Source organism: Odocoileus virginianus, chromosome 27 (genome assembly GCF_023699985.2).
Source record: "Odocoileus virginianus isolate 20LAN1187 ecotype Illinois chromosome 27, Ovbor_1.2, whole genome shotgun sequence".
Taxonomy (NCBI): domain Eukaryota; kingdom Metazoa; phylum Chordata; class Mammalia; order Artiodactyla; family Cervidae; genus Odocoileus; species Odocoileus virginianus.
Genome location: NC_069700.1, coordinates 26791587 through 26814311, shown reverse-complemented (window position 1 = coordinate 26814311; position 22725 = coordinate 26791587). Strand labels below are relative to the sequence as shown.

The following is a 22725-nucleotide window of genomic DNA, read 5'->3' as shown; positions in this document are numbered from 1 at the left end:
TTGACAGTATAAAAACTACTTCAAAAAAGTGTCATGAAATATATTATTATTCCTGGATTCTAAGTTAAACCAGAACAAACAAAGCTTATTTCTTGGTTTAGTTACCAAGCAACAACTAGTGAATAGTTTTAAACCCCATAATCACTACAGGAAAAAGATCCAAAACTCACTGGGATAAAACAGATTTCTTGATTTCTATGGAAATCAGGAAAGGAACCCAATTTTGGTTCCTCACTCTCTGATGAGTCATACTAAAGACTTCAAGGCTCCCAGCTCCTAACCATAGTGTCCTAAGGCTGGTAATTCCAGATAGAGAAATAAACTTAGGAAAAAGAAGTCTATTAATCGCAGTGGGACCTAGGGCCAGACTTTAGGCCAAATGAAAAAACAATCAAAGAAAAAATTATGGTAATAACAGCAGTCTCTAAAGATTGCCTTGGACCTTGCAAATTTTTAGCTCCCTCTAAAAGACAAGTACAAATTTATGTTAAAATAGAAGATGTAGGCACAGGAAACCCAAAGCTAACACTTACCTTCTGTTTCTGGGAAGCACGGTTCTTCTCATCAGAAATCTTCTCCGGATTATATCTTATAAGTGATGGGATGGACACATGGACAGGCACTTGGGCAGTAGGAATTGAGCCCAGCACTGACTCCTCATGCTTGGGCTCATCAGGAGTCACAGTGGGGATCACACGGAGGTTGGGACGGCTACGGGTAGCTTGTTTGCTAACTGGCACTGTTCTGTGTGAGTCTGGTAGAGGGTGATTTGAAGGTTGGGAGGCAGGGTACATGGGCCACCTTGAGGCTGCATATGCCATGTAGTGCCTATAGGCATCAAAGGAAGCAGGGGGAATGGCAGGTCCCTGGTAGTTTGGAGGTATCCGAGCTGCAGCAAACTGAGAGGCCCTTGGCACATGAAACTGAGATAAAGAAGCAGGGTGTGGAAGTCTAACTGGGGCAGATGGAGCTGATGGCAACATGCACCTGACTGCAACAGATGACTGAAACCCACTGCCAACCACCTCAGGTCCTGTAATATGACCCATTGGATGGTCAGACTTTAGGAACGGGGGGCTGTTTTTTGTGAGCAAGTAAGGATCCACAGGGGAGACTTGGTGTGGACGAGACACTTCTGGGGAGTGGGTACTGCTATGGTGCACCTCCCCGCTCTCCAGTCTGTGAGGATCTGCAGAGCGCCTATCAGCTGAGAAACGGCGGTCAACTGAGGAACAGCGGTCTGCAGAAAAGTGCCGGTCAGCAGAGGAACGGCGGTCAGCAGAGGAACGGCGGTCAGCAGAGGAACCTGATGGCTTTTTGCCATGAAGTCGTTCCTGTGTGCGTGCAGCCAGTTTACTAATCTCAGCTACCCCAATATCCAGCCCTATGGTCTTGAGCAAGTCATGAATCTTGGCATACTCTGGATTGGTCTCTTCTATTGATTCTAGCTTTACAGCTGGAGCTGAAGAGGGTAGGGAGCTTGCCTTCTGCCTAATAACTTCACTTTCAGAGCTCCCAACGGGCTTTGGTGGAGATTCTGCTTTTAAATCCTCTTCTTCATCTCCATAGAGAAATTTCTCCTCATCCTCAATGTCAGGGAAGCTAAGTCGCCTTTTTTCCTGCGTACTGGTAGAATCTGCTAACATGCTCAGAATGCAGGAGAAACCACTGCCATCCTGGCTAGCTCTCTCGTGAGGAAGCAAGAAGTCTGTGTGTCGCTCTGGTGCCTCAGCCTTCATATCCAATTTTTCCTTGTGGCACAGGAAACTCCCAAACTTCTCTCTGAGGGGACTGCTGTCTTTGGGCGCCCCAGGGAGGGGGCCCCACTGGTAGAGGCTGCCCGGAGACTCCTTCAGGGTCGTCTCTACCGTGGCTCCCTTCTTGTTCTCAACCTCTGAGGCGAAAGCAGCAATAGCACCACTCAGTGGAAGAGACGAGTGTCCAGAGTAAAGAGGGTGATCCTGGCTGGAGCTGGTACTGCCGGGGAAACTCTCAAGCTGCAAAGATAAACGTAACTAAATTAGCCTCTACACAGGATCTCAGAAAACTAGTAACTGAGATGAAATAAATACTTTGTTGTTCTTGAATTAACAGGGCAAAGATACATGTGGATGAAAGGGAGGTCCTTAGCCAGGTTCAAGATATGGTTTCCCATTTCTCCAGATGGTTCTGCTGTAGCAAAGGGAAACAGAAAAGAAGGCAGATTGAATCTTAACTTTTGCCCATTTGTTGTAGTCTTTAACAAGGAATTTGAATTCAAAAGGACTTTAGAGATGCCCTAGCTTACTTGCTTTCTCTATGAATCTTCAAAAGAAAAAAACATACAAGCAGAGCTACTTTGACTGAAGTACGGTCAGGAAACTCTGATCCCTAACTGATCAGCCGTCTCTTACTTCCCTAAGTGGCCTCAGGCACTTCAGAAACATTTAGCTCCTAAGAGAACAAGTAAAAATAAGTGCTCATGCCTGACCATCTTTCTGTAAGTAAGGAAAAAATATCAAGGTCCAGAATGGTTAGGTGATTTGTCTAAAAATCGCACCACAAGCTGGTGATAGAGATGGATCCAGAATTAGAATTATCTGATTTCTGGTCTACTGTCCTACCACTCATACATTTTTTTCTTCTCTTTGGAGAGAGATGAGGAAAATTCAATCAGCTCCTCCCTTTGCTTTTCAAGCTTCATTGCCAAGAAACCCATATTCAAAGATCCTACAGGACTATCCAACTTAGAGGAAAAAAAACTTTATATAATAGATACTCGCTAAAATGTCTGTCTAGAAAGCCTGTGTGCTCAGTCACTCATTCATGTCTGACTCTTTGCAACCCTATGGACTGCAGCCCACCAGGCTCCTCTGTCCATGGGATTCTCCAGGCAAGAATAATGGAGTGGGGTTTGCATTCCCTTCTCTAGGGGATCTTCATGACACAGGGATTAAACTCGGGTCTCCTGCACTGCAGACAGATTCTTCCCTGGTCTGAGCCACCATGGAAGCCCCTTAGGAAGCCTAATACACAATAGAAGCCCTCTATTATTGCATTGTGAGGCCTACAATTTCCTTTGAGAGTCCTGAAAGGTACAGCTCATAAGCATAACAATGTTGCACCAACATATATTCCAAAAATACCTTAGGGACACAGCCCCCAGGAAAGTAACTAGGCTTTAAAATATTGAGACAAGCAAGACACCCTAGAAGAAACACAGCATAGACCTGCAAGGAAGGCTCCATGTCCACCTCAATCCGCTTTTTCAGAATCGACTTCTTGGGCATCACAGATACTTCCTCAGGCCGATGTAAAGAATATCCTGGCTCCGATGCTGTTAGGACACCTGACAATCCAGGGATGGGACAACTAGTGCCGCCACTATCAACTCCCACCAGTTCCTGACTCAAGCTCCTACTTCGTTCCTCCTCTTCCTCTCGTTTTCGCCTGGCGAGGTCCAGCTCTCGAAACTCAGGGTCTAAAAACCTAGGGCTTGGGCTCCGTCTACGATGTCGATAGTTGCGAGTCCCTGATGTAAAACTCGGGTGATCACTTCCCATGTTGTGCATCTTCTCTGTGTCATCATAGCGGGGCCGTTTGGCCTCCCGGCTACTTTCCTCAGGTCGTATAGAGTAGGAGCCTTTGAGTTTGTCTCTATTCCGTTCCGTTCCCCGCAACAGCTCATCATGACAACTGATATGAGGACTATAATCAGATCGATGCAGGAAAGTTTCTCTTGCTCGGTAGTCCTCGTCAAGTTGTCCCAAGAAGGGACTGAGAGGTGCCTCCTCCCGGGAAATATATCGTTCAAGACCTCGAGAGCATTGGGAGCTTCGAGTGAAGACAGAATCATCAGTCAGGTCATCCCTGAGGAAAGAGACAAGGATCACTGAATATAATGGACTTGGAAAGGGCAAGACCAGACAAGGCTAAGAGACTGACATCTGGCAAGGGGGTTGTAGAATGCTTAGAACAAAAGACAGTAATCATGAAGTCAGAACAAATCTACGTATATACATGCAACATTTCTTCTCCCTTTTCCCAGAGCATAAGCAGCTGCAGCCTCTAACCAATGGAAGAGACTGCTAATCTATCTGGACAGAGTTCTTTCTCTGATTAGACTTTGGGGATGCAGAGTCTCATGCAAAGGTCTTGGAGATGTGAAAATACCACTACCAGAATACAAACAGTCCTGGGCCACACAACTTCACACTAGCTCTTTGCTACTAAACCTGTGGTCTGAATAACCAACATCAGTACTTCCCAGGAACTTTTTCTAAAAACACAGATTCTCAGGTACCACCCTGTATGCCGGGTGCAGCCAAAAAAAGTTTTTTAAGGTGTAAAACAAAAACTGTAAAAACACCATTTGAGTTAGAGCAGGCTAACTTTACCTGTTCATATTGTCAAATTCTACAGAATATTTCATTTGGAAAAACAGAGTTTCACCATGGGAAAAAAAATTTTTTTAACCACTGATCTATCCAATTGGCATGATTTTTCTTGTAAGTTTTAGAAGGTTCTGCAATTGCTTCGTTTCACTGGATCATATATTAAAAACCATAAAACTCCCTCACAGTCTGTTTTGTTATACTCTTCCCTGCCTTGCCTGAATATCCATAAGCATTTTGTTAATCTTGGGCCCAGAAAAAAAAGTATGTGATGGTTATCTCACTATATATTTCTATTACAGTGAGATAGATTTATTATAGAAATAAAAAGGTCTTAGACTTTTAAACCATGAAGGTAAAAATACAGGATGGAACATTTGTTCTTTCAGCTCAGATCTCTATACCACACACAGTATCCTAATCTTCTGCGGCATTACGGTCACAGAGCTTCTGTTTTTGCTGTTTAGTTGTTAAGTCCTGTCCGATTCTTTGAGACTCCATGAACTGCAGCCCTGTCAGACTCCTCTGTCCATGGAATTCTCCAGGCAAGAATACTGCAATGGGTTGCTTTATCCTTCCCCTGGGGGGATCCACCTGACCCAGGGATCGAATCTGCATCTACTGCATTGGCAGGTGGATTCTTTACCACTGAGCCACTGGGTAAGCCCCAGAAAGCTTCTACTGCCCCCTAAAAGTTTCTGATTTAAATCACAGAAACAAAGATCCCCTAGTACTTTAAGCTTTTCTGGTGGCTCAGTGGTAAAGAATCCACCTGCAATGCAGGAGACTTGGGTTGGATCCCTAGGTTGGGAAGACCCCCTGGAGAAGGAAATAGCAATCCTCACTAGTATTCCTGTCTGGAAAATCCCATGGCAGAGGAGACTGACAGGCTGCAGTCCATGGGGTCACAAAGAGTTGGACACAACTGAGCAACTAAACAAGAACGAAGCACTTTAAGCACACAACTTAGAAAAATTTACACGTCACTCCCATTTCAGAGTGAATTACTATCCACAGGATGGTAATCATTCCTGTATTCTACAGTTTCTAGTAGCTATTTCTACTTTTTTGTAAGTTTTGAGAAATGACTTTTTTTTTTAATAATAGTTGTTTTCCTATTTCTGGGACTCAAGTTAGTGGAACATCAAAAAACTGCTTTTTTTCATTCACTAGCACAGCTCTTGTTCAGTTTTAGACTGGGGTTACAGCTATAAGCAACTTTATGAAAGACTATAAAGGATAAATTTTATCACCTCTTCTATAAGAATGTCATCTATGGGAATTGAGGTTCCTGTTACTCACCTCCTCCCCAAGAATTTGGGGAATTTTGTGGTCTCAATGTACTATGAAATAATAGGAAAGAGTGAGAATTGACCAAAGATGATCTCTGAAATCAAACATAAATACAGTAAAATATTTTACTTTGCAGGTCTGCCAGCCATGAACACATCTTTTTTCAGGGAGGAATGTCCATAAGTTGAGTCACTCCACTGCCAAAACACCATCTATATACATAGTCTCTGACCACATTAGCGTAGGGGAAAATTACAGGCTCCATGGCTAGTAGGCAAGTTCATCCATTGCTCTTACATTCAGCTTTCTCCACCAAGAGACATACTAGCCTCAAATCTAATCCAACATTAAACATCGAGAAGCTAGAAATAATGAAATGGCTCTCAGAAAGACTCAACCCAAACCTGCAATCTCCTGCAAAAGGAGGCAAAAACCAATAAAAGAAGGAACAGACACAGTTAAAAGAATGCGAAAATGTGTAAATACAGGCAGAAATCAGGTTGCCTGTTAGAAGCTCATGTCCTCCCTCCCTAGTTTTCCCAAAGGATGAGAGAGAACTGACTGCAATAAAAGTGAGTCCTAAAAAGGGTCCCATCTCCTGCAGGTCAGAATAGTCCAGTGACAAACTCTTTCTGAAAGCTTTGGTCAAGCCCAACTCTTTTCTTAGAGAACTGACTGAATGATGTAGGTGATGGGTACACAGAGCCTCACTGAACTAGTCTACTTTTTCTGTGTTTACAAATTCCCTTAAGCAAGTTTAAAAAAAAAAACACATATGTCCACATAAGTTTGTACGCCAATATTCATAGAAGCATTATTCATAACAGCCAAAAAGTAGAAACAACTAAAATGCTATCCATCCACTCAACACTGGTAACAGATAAACAAAATACATACAATGATATTATTATCAGCAATAAAAAAAAAAATGAACCTCTGTTATATGTAAAAACATGAATGAATCTTGAAAACATTATGCTATGTGAAAGACGCCAGTCACAAAAGACCACACATTGTATGATACTATTTATATGAAATGGCCAGAATACAGAAGAAGGTTAGTGACAGGCTCGGGGGTGGGTAGGTGAGACTAGTAGCTAAGGATGAGGCAAAAAGAAAAATTCTAAAATTGGTCACAGTGGTATATGTACAACTCTATGAATATACTAAAAATCACTGAACTGTACACTCTAAATGGGTGAACTGCAAAGGTATATGAATTATGGCTAAATAAAAAAGCTGCTAAAAAATGTATATGATAAGATAAAAAAGCTTCTCCAGAGCTCAAACTTCCCATTATTTTCCTGTGCTGATTCCTCAAAATGCCTGAAGAAAGTGATTGTGCTTCTGTCTTGTCCCTAAGGCAAGTAACAGGGAAAAAAATCCTACTCCCTACATCAAGGCAAGGAGGAGTTAGGAGATGAGAATACCATGAATGGAATGTATAATGTGCAGAATACTCTGATAAACAAGGGAAATCAACCTCACGTCTACACTTATTCAGAAGCTCAGAGTCTTCACACAACCTATTCACACTTCCTTTTCAGAGTAAGTTACAGTCCTACACAGAGAACTGCTGTGGTGAGGAGAATGACAACCCTGGCAATCTGGCTGTAACCCAAACCTGGTATAAAATTTAACAGATCAAATATGGGAAGAGAAAGAATACAGGGTCTCAGGAAAAAATAAACACACACCTACATACAAACGATGGAAATGGCCTGTTTCATTAGCTGAAGACTAGACTCACAGTCAGGAAGACACTTTGCAAATGCCAACGTTCCTATGGCCTGGTTTTAGCAGACAGTAATTATCCACACGAACCAGATTGAGCAAGAGTGCTGAGGGCAAAAAAGTCTAAAGAATGGCCTGGAACTTCCTTTTAGAACCTTAATCTCACTTTCTCTAACATAAATTTCTCTCTCTGAAATAGGATTCAAGAGAGAAAATTACTACCTCAAATACATTGAGAGGAAACTTTTAATTTTTACAACTTATAAACAAACAACTATTTACCTGAAGCACACATGCATAACAGTTTATGGAAAGGGGAGCTGATACCCTAGAACTAGCAAGAGGAAATGCTAAAGTCACCTCAAAACCTGAGCTCCTAAGGAAGGAAGAGAATCACATCATGCACCACCTACTCAGACGGCCTACTCAATCATCTCCCAAAATAGAAGCAGCCAGAAGGGCATGGGCTGTTGCCTCAATTAAGTGATATAGTCACATACCTTGAAGCTCTATCTTCAGAAGCTTCAGTGTTATATGACTGTCCTGCCTTGCTTCACTGCATTGAATAGTCACTGAAGCTTTGAAGTAAATATTACCAAAGGGCAGCACTGGTCCTCACACTTCCTGCCCAGCTGTCCCCCACCTGCCTGCCTATATTCTGTGCACTACTTCGCAGAGAGTCACAGTTTAAAAGAACATTATATTGATTTACTGCTACTGCTAAACATTTGTGAAAACTTCCAATATACTTGGCAGAGACCATTAACAGACATGGTTCTCACCTCTCAGAAAGAGTGCTTTCCTTGCACTCCCATTCTAACTCTTTTACTTTTGCAAGGTGAAAAACATGTAATATGATTATTTATTTCCCATACATACCTAAGTTTCTAGTACCTGAAATTTATATTTAACACCCTGTGGAGTATATTTGCCCTTCCTTAGCCCTCAGTGGTTGTAAAGTAATAACTGAAATTAAACATTTTTAAAGATCTCTAACTTTCTATTAATGCCTATATATGTGTGCCTATATACAATAAACATGAATTTATTGAAACCTTTTCTGAATCTATATATATTTCAGCTTGGACAAGCTGAAAAATAACACCATTTAAAAAAAGATTTCTAAGGACTTCCCTCGTGGTTCAGAAGTTAAGAATCTGCCAGTCAACACAGGGGACACAGGTCTGATCCCTGGTCCAGGAGATTCCATATGCTATGGGGCAACTAAGCCAGTGAACCCCAACTACTGAGTCCAAGCTCTAGAGCCTGTGCTTCGCTACAAGAGAAGCCACTGTAGTGAGAAGCCCGTGGGTTACAACTAGAGTAGTCCCCACTCAATGCAACTAGAGAAAGCCCAACTGCAGCAATGAAGACCCAGTGCAGCCATAAATAAGTAGATTTCCTAGATATCCTATTTTGTTCAGAACTTTCCTTTGCAGAAGGGACCCCCTAGTTCCACTATTTTAGAATCTGTATCATCTCAACTGTTTTTAATTTGGGGGACTGTTTATATTCCCTCAACTTTCCCCTTTCCAGTTGGGGCCAGGATGACCTTTTTTTTTTGGCCAGGCCATGCTGCACTAAGGATTGGAGTTCCCTGGCCAGGGATCAAACCCATGCCTCCTACAATGGAAGCAGAGAGTCTTAACCACTGGGCCACTAGGGAAGTCTTAGATCTTTTAAAGTCTTTTTTTTCTGCATAATTGTTTCAGCAACAGAGTCCACCCCACTCTTTCCAATGTGATACTTTCTACTGGACATAGGGCATAAACTTCAGTGCCGGTACCACCCTTTCAAATACATCATTCGGAAAACAGCAACATTTCTACCTTCAAGTACTCGTATGGTGTGCCCTGCCTCAGATGAAGCCTACCTATCTGCATCCTCCAGATTTTCCACTGGTGACCCCAGTCGGTCACTAAGCCGCCTCCGTTCTGGTATGCCAACACAGAAGTGGTCATTGCCAACAGTGATCCGTAAGCTCTGTTCCAAAGAAGAGTCAGATCGCAGACCAGGAGAGCGTCTCTACAAAAGTAAAAGATAGTAACAGTCAAAAGGGTCAAGACATTCCTACACTCAAAACTGTTCTCCTTCCTAAAACTATGGTCCTACAGGGTGAGAAATGATTATGGTAAGATACTACTCCAAAAATAAAGGATTTAAAAAAAATAATCAAAGACTTCACTGGTGGTCTAGTGGCCTGGGTTCCATTTCTGGTTGGGGAACTACATCCCACATGCCACAATTAAAGAACTCCCATGCTCCAACTAAGACCTTGTGCAGCCAAATAAATAAACATATATATATATATATATGTATATATATATATATATATAATTTTTAAATTATCATTTTCTTAGATGAAAGTCCATACTTCCAATCCTCCCAAATTCTTTAATTTCCTGGCACCAGGCATGGGGTCAGAGGAGTGAATTAAGTCTGCTACCAGAATCTTTATATTTCCAATAAAGGAGACAAGCCAAACACAGGTTAAAATATATATATATTTCTGATGGCACTGTGAAGTGTTATAAAGTCATTAAAACATGATGACATGAAAGATTGGGGAAAAGGAGCTACTTCAGATAAGGTAGTTAAAGAAGGCTTTCTGAGGTGATACCATTTAATTTGGAGCCTGAATGATGAGATGTCAGTCTTGCAAAGAACAGATGGAAGATGTTTCAGGCAAAAAGAGCATGCTTTGCAATGAGCTTAGCATGTTTGGGAGAACAGAAAGGCGGCCAGCATGACTGCAGTGAAGTGACACAAAACAGGCAGAAGCCACAGTTAGGAAATTTGGATTTTTATTCTTAGTTTAACAAGCCACAGAAGGGGTTCGAGCAGGGGAGTGACATAACTACATACTTCCTCTAGATGCTCACTCTTCACATCCTCATCTTCTTCAGGTCTTTATTAAGAAATCACATTCCCAGAAGGCCTTCTCTGGCTACCTTACCAAAAATTGTAACTCCTTTCTGTTTTTTCTCTTAGCACTTAATCATATTTAACATGCCAAGACATTTTACTTCTCTTATTATCCAACTCCCCCTGTCAGAACATAAGCTCAACTAGGGCAGGGTTTTTGACTGGTTTGTTCATTACTATATTCCCAGTGCACAGAACAGCATGGTAAGCGTTCAATAAATATCTCTCAAATACATAAAATGGAGGTCTTTAAAAATCATTTTGATTTCGAGGTATAGGAAAAACTGGATGGTAACAAAAGTGGAGTGTAATGGAGCCTAATGCAATAAACTGAGCAAGATATAATAAAGTTTAGGTAAGAATGATGGCAGGAGGACAACAGTTTGGAGGATGTATTTTGGAGGGAGAGCTGATAGTTTAGATAGATGAAGTTATCCTTACAGACTGGGAGAAGGGAGATGATCACTGTTTCTGGCTGAGCAACGAGTGATGTCATTTACTGAGACAAAAGACTGGAGCAAATAGGTTGTGCATTGGAGAAGAAAGGGGAAGTTATGGAAACTCATCGTTTTTTGTTTTCCTTACTTTCTCTGTTGTGATTAACATTCAGACTATCATACTCAGCTATGAAAATCTTAAAATCTTAATAAGTCAGTTCACCTATGACCAAGAGTACCCAGATACTGTTAAGAGATCCACTAAATAAAACAGAAACTTTGTCACTTTTTTAAGGATTGGTTAACTAATAATAAAAACAAACACCAAAACACCAGATCCTGCCCAGAGGCTCTACTAACGGAGAGATGCGTGCAAAGTCAGTATTACCTCTAAACTAACCTTTTTAACCTCATGCTCTGTCCCTTCAGCAGGGAAACATAACAGTTAAATTCAGGGTATTGGGAACCAGGCAAAGAACTGAATCACACTCCACCACTTCTTACGGGCATCGCCTTGATTAAGTTTCTTAAACCTCTGGGAGTTCCTCCGCTGTTAGATAAGGAGTAACTCTTCCCCCGAAAAAACGTTGTGAATGTTCACAGAGAAGGTGTAAAGTGAAGGGCTGAGCATCATTCCTGCCACACAACTAGGTTAAGTGGCAGCAGCTATTACAACGGCTGTGGATACCCACACTTCGCTTTCGGAGAAGCAGCTCCAACACAGAGACCTAACAGTTTACATTCTCTCGGTGTCTACCCTGAGAACTGTTTAAGCCACCCTAAGTCGCCACAAAGACATTTCACCCTTTTCCAGATCCAGGGCGCAGCTCAGCTCTAGGGGGACACACACAAAACCACCCAACTCTAAGGACACCAACTACTGAAAAAGTACCAGGCACACGGCGTGGAGGAGTTTCCCCTCGCCCGGCAAACTTTTTAACACCTCACACAGAGAGAGAGAACCAGCCTATTCCCAGGAAACGCAGCACGGCGTCCCGAGCCGGCGCCCGGGCGCGTCCCGAATCCGTTATTGTGCAAATGAAGTTCCCGGGGCTGACCGGGAACGTCCTGGCTCGGGCGTCGCTGAGGGGGGCCATGGGGATTAAGGGCTTCCATGTGGGGACCCCGGCCTGGAGGCCTCGGGTCGTGCGGGCGGCGAGGGTTTCTGAAAGCGGGAATCCCGGGCGAAGGGGCTGGAGCTTAGAGTCCGAGTGGAGGGGTGGGATTACCCGGCTGCCGCTGTCGCCTGGATGGTCTCCGCGGCCGTCCCTGGCGAAGTCGGCGCGGGTCTCCCCCCGGCTGCTCCCTCGGAAGCCGGCCGAGCCCGGCGGGAAGAGTCGTCTGCCCCGCGGCGGCGACGGGGAGCCGCGACGGGCCCGCGGCGGGGACGGGGAGCCGCGACGGGCCCGCTGCGGGGATGGCGAGGCCCGGCGGCCGCGGAGCGGAGACGGGGAGCCGCGGCGACCCCGCGGAGGGGACGGAGAGGCCCGGCGGCCGCGGTGCCCTGACGGAGAGCGGGGCCGGCGAGCCGGGGTCCGCGACGAGGAGGAGCAGGACGACGGCGGTGAGGTGCGGCGAGTCGGGCCTGAGGAGGAGCCAGAGCTGCGGCCGGTGCGCGGGTCGCCCCCGCCGCTCTCTTTAGGCCGGTGTGAAGAGACGGAGGAGCGGGCGCCGCTGCGGTACATGGTCCTGGCAGCCGCGGCCACGGCGGCAGCGCCGACCTGGGGGCGCCCCGGACGCGGGCCCCCAGCGCGCCGCCGCAGCTGCAACCCCGGCCGCCACGGCCGCCGTGCGCCGCCCCCGCAGCCGGAGCAGCCCCCTCCCCTCAGCCCCGCGCAGCCCCTGGGGCCCGGTCGAGCGCGCCCCCGCGGCCGCGACTGGCGGTTGGAGGGCGCGAGCACGGGCCCGACACACCCCCCCGCCCTCCGGGGCTCCCCGTTCCTCCACTCAGGGAGCGGCCAAGGGAGCCAGAAGTGGGGAGGAGCACGGAGGCGGTGCGAGGCTGGGCGAGGGGAGGGGAGGAGAAGCGCGCGACCTGCGCTCCTCACGCTCCGCCTCCAAGCCGGCAAGATGGCGGCCGCTGAGCCGCCCACTTCCCCTCCTCCGGCGAACACGTGACCCCAAGGGCTCTGCCCGGGGTGGGCCGAGCGGAAGGGAACGGATTAGCGGGAGCGGAGTTGGCTCTTCCGGGGATGCTCGCGTCCTCGGGACGCTGGTGGCTTCGAGGGGGTGGGAGCATCTTTACCTTTCCCCAGCCCGCAACCCTGTTAATTTACGTGGGGACAAGAAATGGTTGTAAGTGATGGGAATATTAAAAACCTATAAGGCGTTATGTAGGAGATTACGCACCTCGGCAAGAACGACCGACGAAGTCCCGGCTCCCATAGAAGCCACACCACGGCCAACAATTTACTTTCTAGTTTGCCTCTTTTGTAGAAGTTGAAATTGAGGATGGGAAGTGCGGAATGGGGGCGATTCGGGAACGAGATCAAACCCAAAGCAGGCATCCGAGTAAAATTGTCGCTGTCTCAATCAGAACACTTACCGGGAACGTAGCTTACCGCTAGGGGTCCACATCGTGACAGCTAGGAGACCTGGAGAGATTTTTGGAAGGGATTTGGAACCCTCCAGTCTGCGACCAGAATTCTGGACACTTGGGTGCAGTGTTAGTCCCTGTATACTAAGTACAGGGACTCAGGGTCCTGCATACATACTAAGTACAAACGTTAAAAAAAAAATAAGAAAAACAATGGTCAAAACATGAAAAAAAAATGTTGATGCTAAATTGAACTCTTCAAAATAAAGTACTAATGGCTTGAAAGTTTTCTTCTATTAACTAGAAACACAAAGCCTGAAATTGGTATGAAAATCAGGTTTCTGTTTGTAAAGAAGAGACAAGACAAAAAATTACTTTAAAAAGATTTCCATTTTCTTTTCTTTTTTTGATAGAGCTGTGGGGCTTGTGGGATCTTAGTTTCCTGACCAGGGATTGAACCCTGGCCTGGCAGTGAAAGCGCTAAGCCCTAACCACTGGACTGCCAGGGCATTCCCTAAGATTCCCATTTTCTAGTTTATATTTTTCATATTAAATTTACAGTCTGTCCAATTTCACATGTTTGTATAATGGCATTTACTTACCTCATAGCTCAGTAAAATTAAATTTTTACCAATTGATCTTGCTCACACCCATCTTTCTTCACTCAACATTGCTTGCTCCCTATAGGCATTTGAATTTCCAGTTGCTGACTTTAGATTTTCTGGCCTAAGGAGGCCTTCATCATGTCAAGATTCTTAATATATTCTCCCATATTTGTTAACACTTTCAACGATTTTGTTTCCCATATTCAGTTTACATGGAATTTTTTATATGAATCCTTGCATAGTCCGTTAAATTGAATCTCTGATTATTTTTCACAGATAGCCAGTTTTGTTTGAAATATGAGTTGGGATTATCTGTATAGTGGGAAGTCATCATGAGGGAATGAGTTATCAGCTAATGAATGAACACTTTCAAATGCCAGTTATCCAGATCTCAAACCAGTTCTGTTGTTTTCTTTTAACTGTGTAATGTGACAGTACAGAGCTTTCTTTACTGTGATTTCTCTGTGAAAAGAAAACTACCAGGATTGATGGTAGTAAAATAAGTGAAAGTAAAGCAATCTGAGAAAGTGATGGCTCTTATGCAGAAAATATGAGTTATGTACAAGGTTTCTGAGCAGTCTAAAAACATGTTTCATAACATGTGCGACAGAGACCTGCAATCGAAGATTTAGATACACTAGCTCAGCAGGTAAAAGTCCTATCAAAGAAGGGTGACAGCCTCTGTAAGTGAGGCTGCCATGTAAAATGTCCTGGAAATCTGTGAGTGGTAAACAACCTGCCAATTCAGGAGATGCTGGAAACGCTGGTTCGATCCCTGGGTTGGGAAGATCCCCTGGAGGAGGAAATGGCAACCCACTCCAGTATATTCTTGCCCTATAGTTCATTGGGTTGCAAACAGTCGGATGCAACTGGGTGACTGAGCACTCATGCACCATATCTGGGGCTCCTCTCATGCTTAGCACCAGAAAAAGAATGCTTCCTTCCCCATTTCAAAAAGGGGAGTGTTATGACTATTTCTAGTCACTACAGCTGTGAATGCAGGCACCTTCTATCACCTCTGGGCAATCAGGAAAAAGTAGTTATAAAATGCTCTTTCTTTCCTTGCTGTGAAACTGAAGAAGCTACATGCTCCAGAAGGTACAGCCTGTCAGCCTGGGTCCTAAGTGACTATGTGGAGCAGAGTGCTAGTTAAAGCTCTGCCAGAGGTGTACACTCGGTCTTTATTATTCTGTGTATGAATTTTCGTTACCCATTGCTTTTGGTGTTATCTAAGCAAATTGGAAATAGTGGCTGACTTTATTTTTCGCGGCTCCAAAATCACTGCTGATGGCAATTGCAGCCTTGAAATTAGAAGATGCTTACTCCTTGGAAGGAGAGTTATGACCAACCTAGACAGCATATTAAAAAGCAGAGACATTACTTTGTCCACAAAGGTCCATCTAGTCAAGGCTATGGCTTTTCCAGTAGTCATGTGTGGATGTGAGAGTTGGACTATGAAGAAAGCTGAGCGCCAAAGAATTGATACTTTTGAACTGTGATATTGGAGTGAGAGTCCTTTGGACTGCAAGGAGGTCCAACCAGTCCATCCTAAGGCAGATCAGTCCTGGGTGTTCATTGGTAGGACTGACGGTGAAGCTGAAACTCCAATAATTTGGCCACCTGATGCGAAGAGCTGACTCATTTGAAAAGACCCTGATGCTGGGAAAGATTGAGGGAGGGAGGAGAAGGGGACGACAGAGGATGAGATCGTTGGATGGCATCACCAACTCAATGGACATGGGTTTGGGTAGACTCTGGGAGTTGGTGATGGACAGGGAGACCTGGCATGCTGTGGTTCATGGGGTCGCAGAGTCAGACACGACTGCGTGACTGAACTGAACTGAACTGAAGCAAATATGAAGAAAATGTGAATATGTGTTTGTAGCTCATTGGAGTCCATATATGCTAAATCAGGGATAGTTACACTGTATCAACTTTTCCTCTTCAATCCTTTTCTAATACTGAATAATTATTTTTATCAGGGGAGCTGGCCCCAGAGTATATAATTGGAAAACTCCCTTGCTTCCCCTTCACACCTGCCCTAAATATAATTCAACTCTCAGCTTCATTCAAGCTAAGGGTTTGCCCCTCCTCTAGCTCTTGCCTGCTTCAGGTGTGAGTCTTGCTGTGATGAAGGTGTGCCAAGTTTCTCCGCATCCTTGCTTAAACTGCTCAGACTTTACTCCTCCTGTCTTGCTGGCCAGCTGCTATTTCTGAACCCCTCCCCTAGGGTTTGGTATAAGAGGAGAAAAGGTTAGGGGAAAGGGCCATAGCTTTTTCCAATTGGGGCAGGATGCTGTTATCATCGAAACTTGGTTCCCTGTGGCCTTGGAGGACTTAAGAAAGTTGGCTCTTTCTCTCTTGTGTGTGTCACCATTATGGGCTTTTTTTTAGCTCTCTTCCTGGGACCTAGGCAATGCCTCTCCTCTGATTAAGTGCCTATGACTCCTCTCCCCCTGCCTCCAAGTTCATGGCCTGCTGCAGATTCTGTGAAGTATACTCTCAAGAAGTTCCTTTCCTCTGAGAGCATCCCTTGTGGGAAGGACCTTTTTAATGATTCCACGTTGTTTCCCTCCAGGTATACTTGTCCCGCAGGACAACTCATGCATCTTTGCCCTACTGGCAAGGGCAGTGCAGCTCATTCTCCGTGCAACCCAGCTTACTCACCGTCCCAGGAAAGCTGGTCCGCCAGCATTTTGCATATGGACTTCCTCAGGTGGGAGTTAGGACATGAGTCCCTGTGGCCTTTCAATTCCAGGAGATCTAAGCCAAACATTCTGCAAGGTGCTAGTTGAGGTCTGTGTCTCACTTGGGTGTGTGTGTGTGTTAGTCGCTCAGTCACGTCCAACTCTTTGTGACCGCATGGGCCATAGTGAAAGGTTGTTGCTGAACCACGCAAAGGCGCCGGGATTCTTGGCCTCCGGAGGAGAAGAATTCAATCCGGGGCCACAGGCGAGGCTTGATTGCTCAGAGCTTTTGTGTAATAAAGTTTCATTAAAGTATAAAGGAGATAGAGAAAGCTTCTGACATGAGCATCAGAAGGGGGCAGAAAGAGTACCCCCTTGCTAGTGTTAGCAATGGAATTATATACTCTCTAACTAGTTATTACAGTGAATCAAAAGAATGTCTGGAGGTTGTAAAGACCTCACTAGACCTACTCCCATAATTTACACCTTAAGATGACAGGATTAGCCAGTAGGTTTTTTTCCAGAGACTGTCCTCAGGCAGGATACGTTATTGTTATATAATCCTAAGGAATGTAGAGGGACCAAAAAAGTTTGTCCTTTCTTCCTCCTTGAGAATTCCAGAACCCTCTCTCCTTGGGGACCCCTGTGCATCTTATCAATCTTCCTAGGAATTGACTCTCTCAATAGCCTGCTAGGCTCCTCTGTTCTTGGAATTCTCCAGGCAAGATTACTGGAGTGGGTAGCCATTCCCTCCTCCAAAGGGTCTTCCTGACCCAGGAGTCAAACCCAGGCCTCCCACATTATGGGCAGATTCTTCACGATCTGAGCCACCAGGGAAGCCCCCACTTGGCTTTAGGCAAAGGGGAAAACCCCTCTCTCCCTCCCCAGAAAGGTGGGAGAGGGAATAGCTCACAGGGAACTCCCCAACACAATTCTCATTCTTATATTGATTCAATGTGGATAATTATTAATAGTAATGCTGGCAGACTGGTTCACAATCTTATCCCATCTCCCTTTGAAATGGATGGGAGAAGAGGTTGCCTGGCATTTATTGTGTTGCTTTTTGCCTTTGAGGCTTTTGCTGAAACTCCAAAGACAACAGGGAGCATGTTAGTTAGCTAACATCCTGTCACAACTCCTGTGTGTCATCAATTCAAGAAACTCTTTTTAGGACTTCCCTGATGGTCCCTCTGCACTGCCAATGCCGGGGGGGGGGGGGGGGGGTGGGGGTGGGGGGGGTGGGGTGGGCACAGTTTCGAGCCCTGGTTGGGAAACTAAGATCCACATGTTGCACGGTGTGGCTAAAAAAAAGAGAGAGAGAGAGAGAAACTTACTAGACAGATGAAAACGGCTTACAGCTTTTACACACACACAGACACACACACCCCCGCCCCCGTAGCAGACATATAGCAATGACAGACAAAACTTGAAAAGAGTGAAGAGATCTAAACTTTAAAACATCAATACCTCTGTGAATTTGCTGAAGCCACAGAGCCCCTGGCTCTGAAATAAGTCTGGAATCAAGGGTAGCAGTCAGAGATTTATGCCTCCCAGGAGGTGAGGGATCTATTGCCAGGCTTCTGGCAATTGCTTCTGGCAATTCTGGCTTCAGGTGATTTTCAGCTTGAAGCCAAGGACACCCTTGCCCCTACAAGCAAGCTGACCAAAACTATTGTCAACCTTCTGCTTGGGGCTATAGCCTTATGGAAAGCTGTGTGCTGAGAGGGTGGGACAAAAATGTTGGCAGTCTTTAGATGAGAACTGAGCCTAGGCACTCCCTGTGAGTGGAGTGGCAATAGTGTGATACCCTACATATCAGTAATAATGAAACAGAGCAGGACCCTGTGGTCTTTGCCCCTCATGTCCTCTGCCTGCCTTTTGTCTGTGGAAAGACTTAGGCAAAGAATGAGTTTAATCAGAGAAGTGAGAACTTGCAGAAACAAAGGCAAACAGTCAAAGAAGACCAAATAATAATGTACTAATTGAGCATAGTTAAGGACCTTTAGTTCCTCCTCAAAGGCTCTAGATAATGCTCTGAGCCGTATCTATATGGCTTATAGATGAGCAGTCTTATAGATACTAAAACAAAACCCACCACAATATTGTAAAGTAATTAGCCTCCAATTATAATTAATTAATTAATTAAAAAAAACAGGGGGGTGGAAGAAGCTAACTGCATGATAACTAGGCTGTACCCATGACATAAGCTGCTACAATTCCAAGAATTGGCTTCAAGAAATGGGAACAATTGGACCCTGGAACTAAAGATTAACTGTACCTAAAATAACCAAGATGATGCTGGTAAGACCACCGATGACCAATTTGAAGATGACTATCAGAGCTGACTGTACGTAGCCCCCTCTCCCTGTCCATAAAAGCTCTTACCCCTGGCTTGTGGGGGGCGGGGGCGGTGGGAGGGGAGGGGGGCAGTTTGTCTTTAGACAGACATCTGCCCTTGTCCCACAGTTGCTGGCATCTGAAATAAAGCAAACTTTCCCTCCCACCAGGTTGGCCTGTTTCTTGGTTTTTGAGCGGTGAGCAGCTAGACCCCACTTTTTGGTAATAATAGTAATTAGCATGATATTCTGTTAAACATGGTGGATTCCATTCATGCCTTTGTCACTATTAAGTCCCTAGACCTCACTCAAGTGACTGTAAAGGATTTTGTTTCTTTTTTAAGATATAATCTCATATGTGCAGTGTGGAAGTGTGAGAGATATTGCCCTGTGGGGTTGATTTTAGTCAATGGGAGACATATTATTAGAAATGTAAACTGCTCGCTAACACACAAATAATACAACTTTAGCTTCAAATTTCATAAGATACAGTTTTGTCTTCTCTGTTTCTTTAGCCCTTTTTATTGTCTAAATGACCATAAAGTGTATGAAAAGGTGCTCAACAGTTATCGGAGAAGTGAGAAAAGATACAAAACAAATTTCTAAAATAATTAAAATTTAAGGGGCATAGAGCCATGGGAACTATCATACAGGGTTGGTGGGCATGTAAGTTACTATTGCCACTTTGAAACATTGGCAATAATTTTTTCTTTCTTTTTTTTTGTGCTGGATCTTCATTGCTGCGTGGGTTTTCTCTAGTGGTGAACGGGGACTACTCTCTAGTTGTGGTGCATGGGCTTCTCATTGTGATGGCTTTTCTTGTTGCAGAGCATGGGCTCTGGGCTCTCAGACTTCAGTAGTTGTGGCTCCTGGGCTCTAGAGCACAGGTTCAATAGCTGTGGCCCATGGGATCTGCGGTATGGGATCTTCTCGGATCAGGGATCAAACCTGTCTCCTGCATTGGCAGGTGGATTCTTTACCACTGAGCCACCAGAGAAGCCTGGCAATATTTTTTTAAAGTTGAACATATACAGTGTGATCTAGCATTTCCTAAGTATATACCCATGAGAAATATCCACATATGGGCATCAACAAGATAAGAAAAAGTTCTGGAAATGAATTGTGGTGATAGTTGTACAATATTGTGAATGTACTTAATGCCACTGGATTGTATATTTAAAAATGAATAAAAGGGGAAATATTATGTATGTTTTACCACAATAAAAATGACACACAAAAATGTTCTCATGGCATTATTTATAGTAGTAAATATTTCAACTGTAGAATGAGTACTGTAGAATTTCAACTGTAGTAGATTCATACAATGGAATACCATATAGCAATGAAAAAGAAGACCATCACTAGATGCAACTATATGGATTTCACAGATACAGTGTTGTAGCAAAGAAAGCCACGCACACAAAAATACAAATTATATGATTTTATTTATACCAAGTTCAAAAAGTAAACAAAATTAATTATGGTGTCTGAAGTCAAGGTAATGGTTACATAAGGGGAGTTTCTGGAATCCTTTTCTATTTCTTGATTTAGATGTATTCATTTTGTGATAATTTATCAAGCTATATACTTAGGATTTTTGCACTTTTCTGTATGTTAGGGAGAGAGATAGACTGGGTGTTTGAGGCTGGTAGATGCAAACTGTTGTATTTAGAATGAATAAACAACAAGTCCTAATGTATAGCACAGGGAACTATATTCAGTATTCTGTGATAAACCATAATGGAAAATAATATTAATATATATATATATATATATATATATATATATATATATATATATTAAAAACAAAACAAAACTGGAATCTCTGGAGTCCATCTACCCTGACTCCTTCAGAGCTTGACTGTATGTTGATCCAACCCTCTTAACAATTGGTCTTCCAAAATACAAATGAACTCTCCTGATATATTCTCCTTTGGTGGTATTTCCGCTAAGTATTGGAAAAATCCAACCAGCTTCACCATTCCTGTGACATATAAGGCTGGAGAAAACAATGAAACTGTCGTGCCTCCCCTTAAGTTTACATACAGGGAAAAGCACCCAGATGAAGCTCCCCTCTAGGAAATACTCTTCCAGAAAAACCTAGAAGGTAATGAAGTCTCAGACATTTTTAAAGTTACTAGCATTACAGGCAGAAGAAAGCCTTTCTATAGTATGAACTTTAGCAATAGCTGTGCAATAAAATTAAGTGAAATGGTAGATCAAATAGGAACTTGAAGACAAGAAGAAGAGCAGAAACTGAAAAGCAATTATTTTATGGTACTCCTATTACTATCCAGAATTTCTTAAGTTGAAAGGCCAAGTTTGATACAGAACTCTTGGAAATTTTTTTTAATGAATGAAAGTAAAAGAAAAAGCAGGAAAAAGTAAATTAAGTGGGAAACAGCTGTTTGAAACAGATCGTAATCTTGACATAGCTAATATCCAGTTCTTGGAGGATGCTGGATACAACGTGGAGGTAGATGAGTCACTGGCCCAGAAATTAAATGACATGGAGCCAGAGGATAAGGCGGATGATCCAGACTACAATCCTGCTGACCAGAGAGTGACTTGACCAACTAGTAAACTATCCTCATCTTAGAGAGGCTTGACTGCCACAGCATCTGTGTCTATGCTGAGGGTGTGTATTGATTTTCTTTTCTTTTTCTCATAAGAAAAAATAATTTTCAGGAAAAAAAGTCTTCTGATAGCTTTCATCATTGAGCTTAATAAACTGATCTTAAAATTTCAATCAATCAAAAATAATGAACTGCAGGTAATGATATGCATGCTGAAGTGTTTAAGAGTGAAATGTGCTAATATCTGTCATTTCCTTCCAAGTGAATAAAAAATAAGACCCTTGAAATCAATAGGAGGGATGAATAAATGAAAAGTTGCATGATAAGGCAGACAAAGTAAAATCTTAACTGTAGAAATTAGGTGTTGAGCATTTGGGTATTACTGTACAATTCTTTCAACTTTTAAGTGTGAGCATTTTCAGAATTAAGTAAAAGGTTCACCAGACTATAAATCACTATATTGTACTTATATAATATTTGCATCAACTATACTTCAATAAATAATGAGTATAGAAACAACTCCTCCCCCCAAAACTTCATTAGATGCAGATAAGGTGATTTATAGAGAAAAATGTATAGTCCTAAATGTTTATATTACAAAAGAAAAGTTTAAAAAATTGCTCAGCTAAGTTTTCAGGTAAAAAACTAAAGAAAAGAAAATCACAATAACCTTGAAGAAAGAGGAAGAGTGACAGTAATAAAAATGAAGGCAGAAATTAATTGAATACAACAGAGATGGTAAAAAGACAAAATAAGTTTCTTTAATTGTCTATACCACAATACAAAATAATAAGTTTAAAATTTTAAAAGAGACAAAAGAAAGTTCTTTGAAATTAACTAAACAAGCAAAACTAGCAGAATTGATTGGTCAAGAGAAAAGAGAGAGGGCAAGAAAAAAATCTTAAAAAAGAGAGATTAAAAAAAATAGAAAGAGTCACTCAGTTCAGGCCAGTTCAGTCGCTCAATCGTGTCCAACTCCTTGCGACCCCATGGACTGAATAGCCTGCTAGGTTCCTCTCTGTCCTTGGGATTTACCAGGCAAAAATATGGGAGAGGGTAGCCATTCCCTTCTCCAGGGGATCCCCCACCCAGGGATTGAACCCCAGTTTCCTGCGTTGCAGCCAGGTTCTTCATTGTCTGAGTAACCGGGGAAGACGGATAAGTTATAGCCCGGCCATCACTAACCCTCACAGCGCCTTTGTGAGAATTAGGGAAAGGTTTCG

At 43.5% G+C, this 22725-nt stretch overlaps 1 protein-coding gene and 1 pseudogene across 7 annotated transcripts in view; one reads left to right on the top strand and one right to left on the bottom strand.

Annotated features, from left to right (window-relative positions):
- The window catches only part of ZNF318 (zinc finger protein 318), a 47809-nt gene extending 35244 nt beyond the window's left edge, over positions 1–12565 (bottom strand). For 6 of the 7 annotated variants that reach the window (XR_011483909.1, XR_011483908.1, XM_070456400.1 and 3 more), the window contains exons 1-4: positions 11992–12565; positions 9274–9425; positions 3210–3849; positions 534–1997 (exon numbers count right to left, since the gene is read on the bottom strand). Coding sequence is in view for 5 of the 7 variants with exons in the window: in XM_070456400.1 (XP_070312501.1) it covers positions 534–1997; positions 3210–3849; positions 9274–9425; positions 11992–12447 (2712 nt within the window). In the remaining 2 variants the exon portion in view is untranslated. The remainder of the gene's footprint in view (positions 1–533; positions 1998–3209; positions 3850–9273; positions 9426–11991) is intronic. The other variant, XM_020914221.2, reaches the window with a different exon arrangement.
- Positions 12566–20834: 8269 nt separating this feature from the next.
- On the top strand, positions 20835–21498 carry LOC110150944 (RWD domain-containing protein 1 pseudogene; annotated as a pseudogene).
- Positions 21499–22725: the final 1227 nt, after the last annotated feature.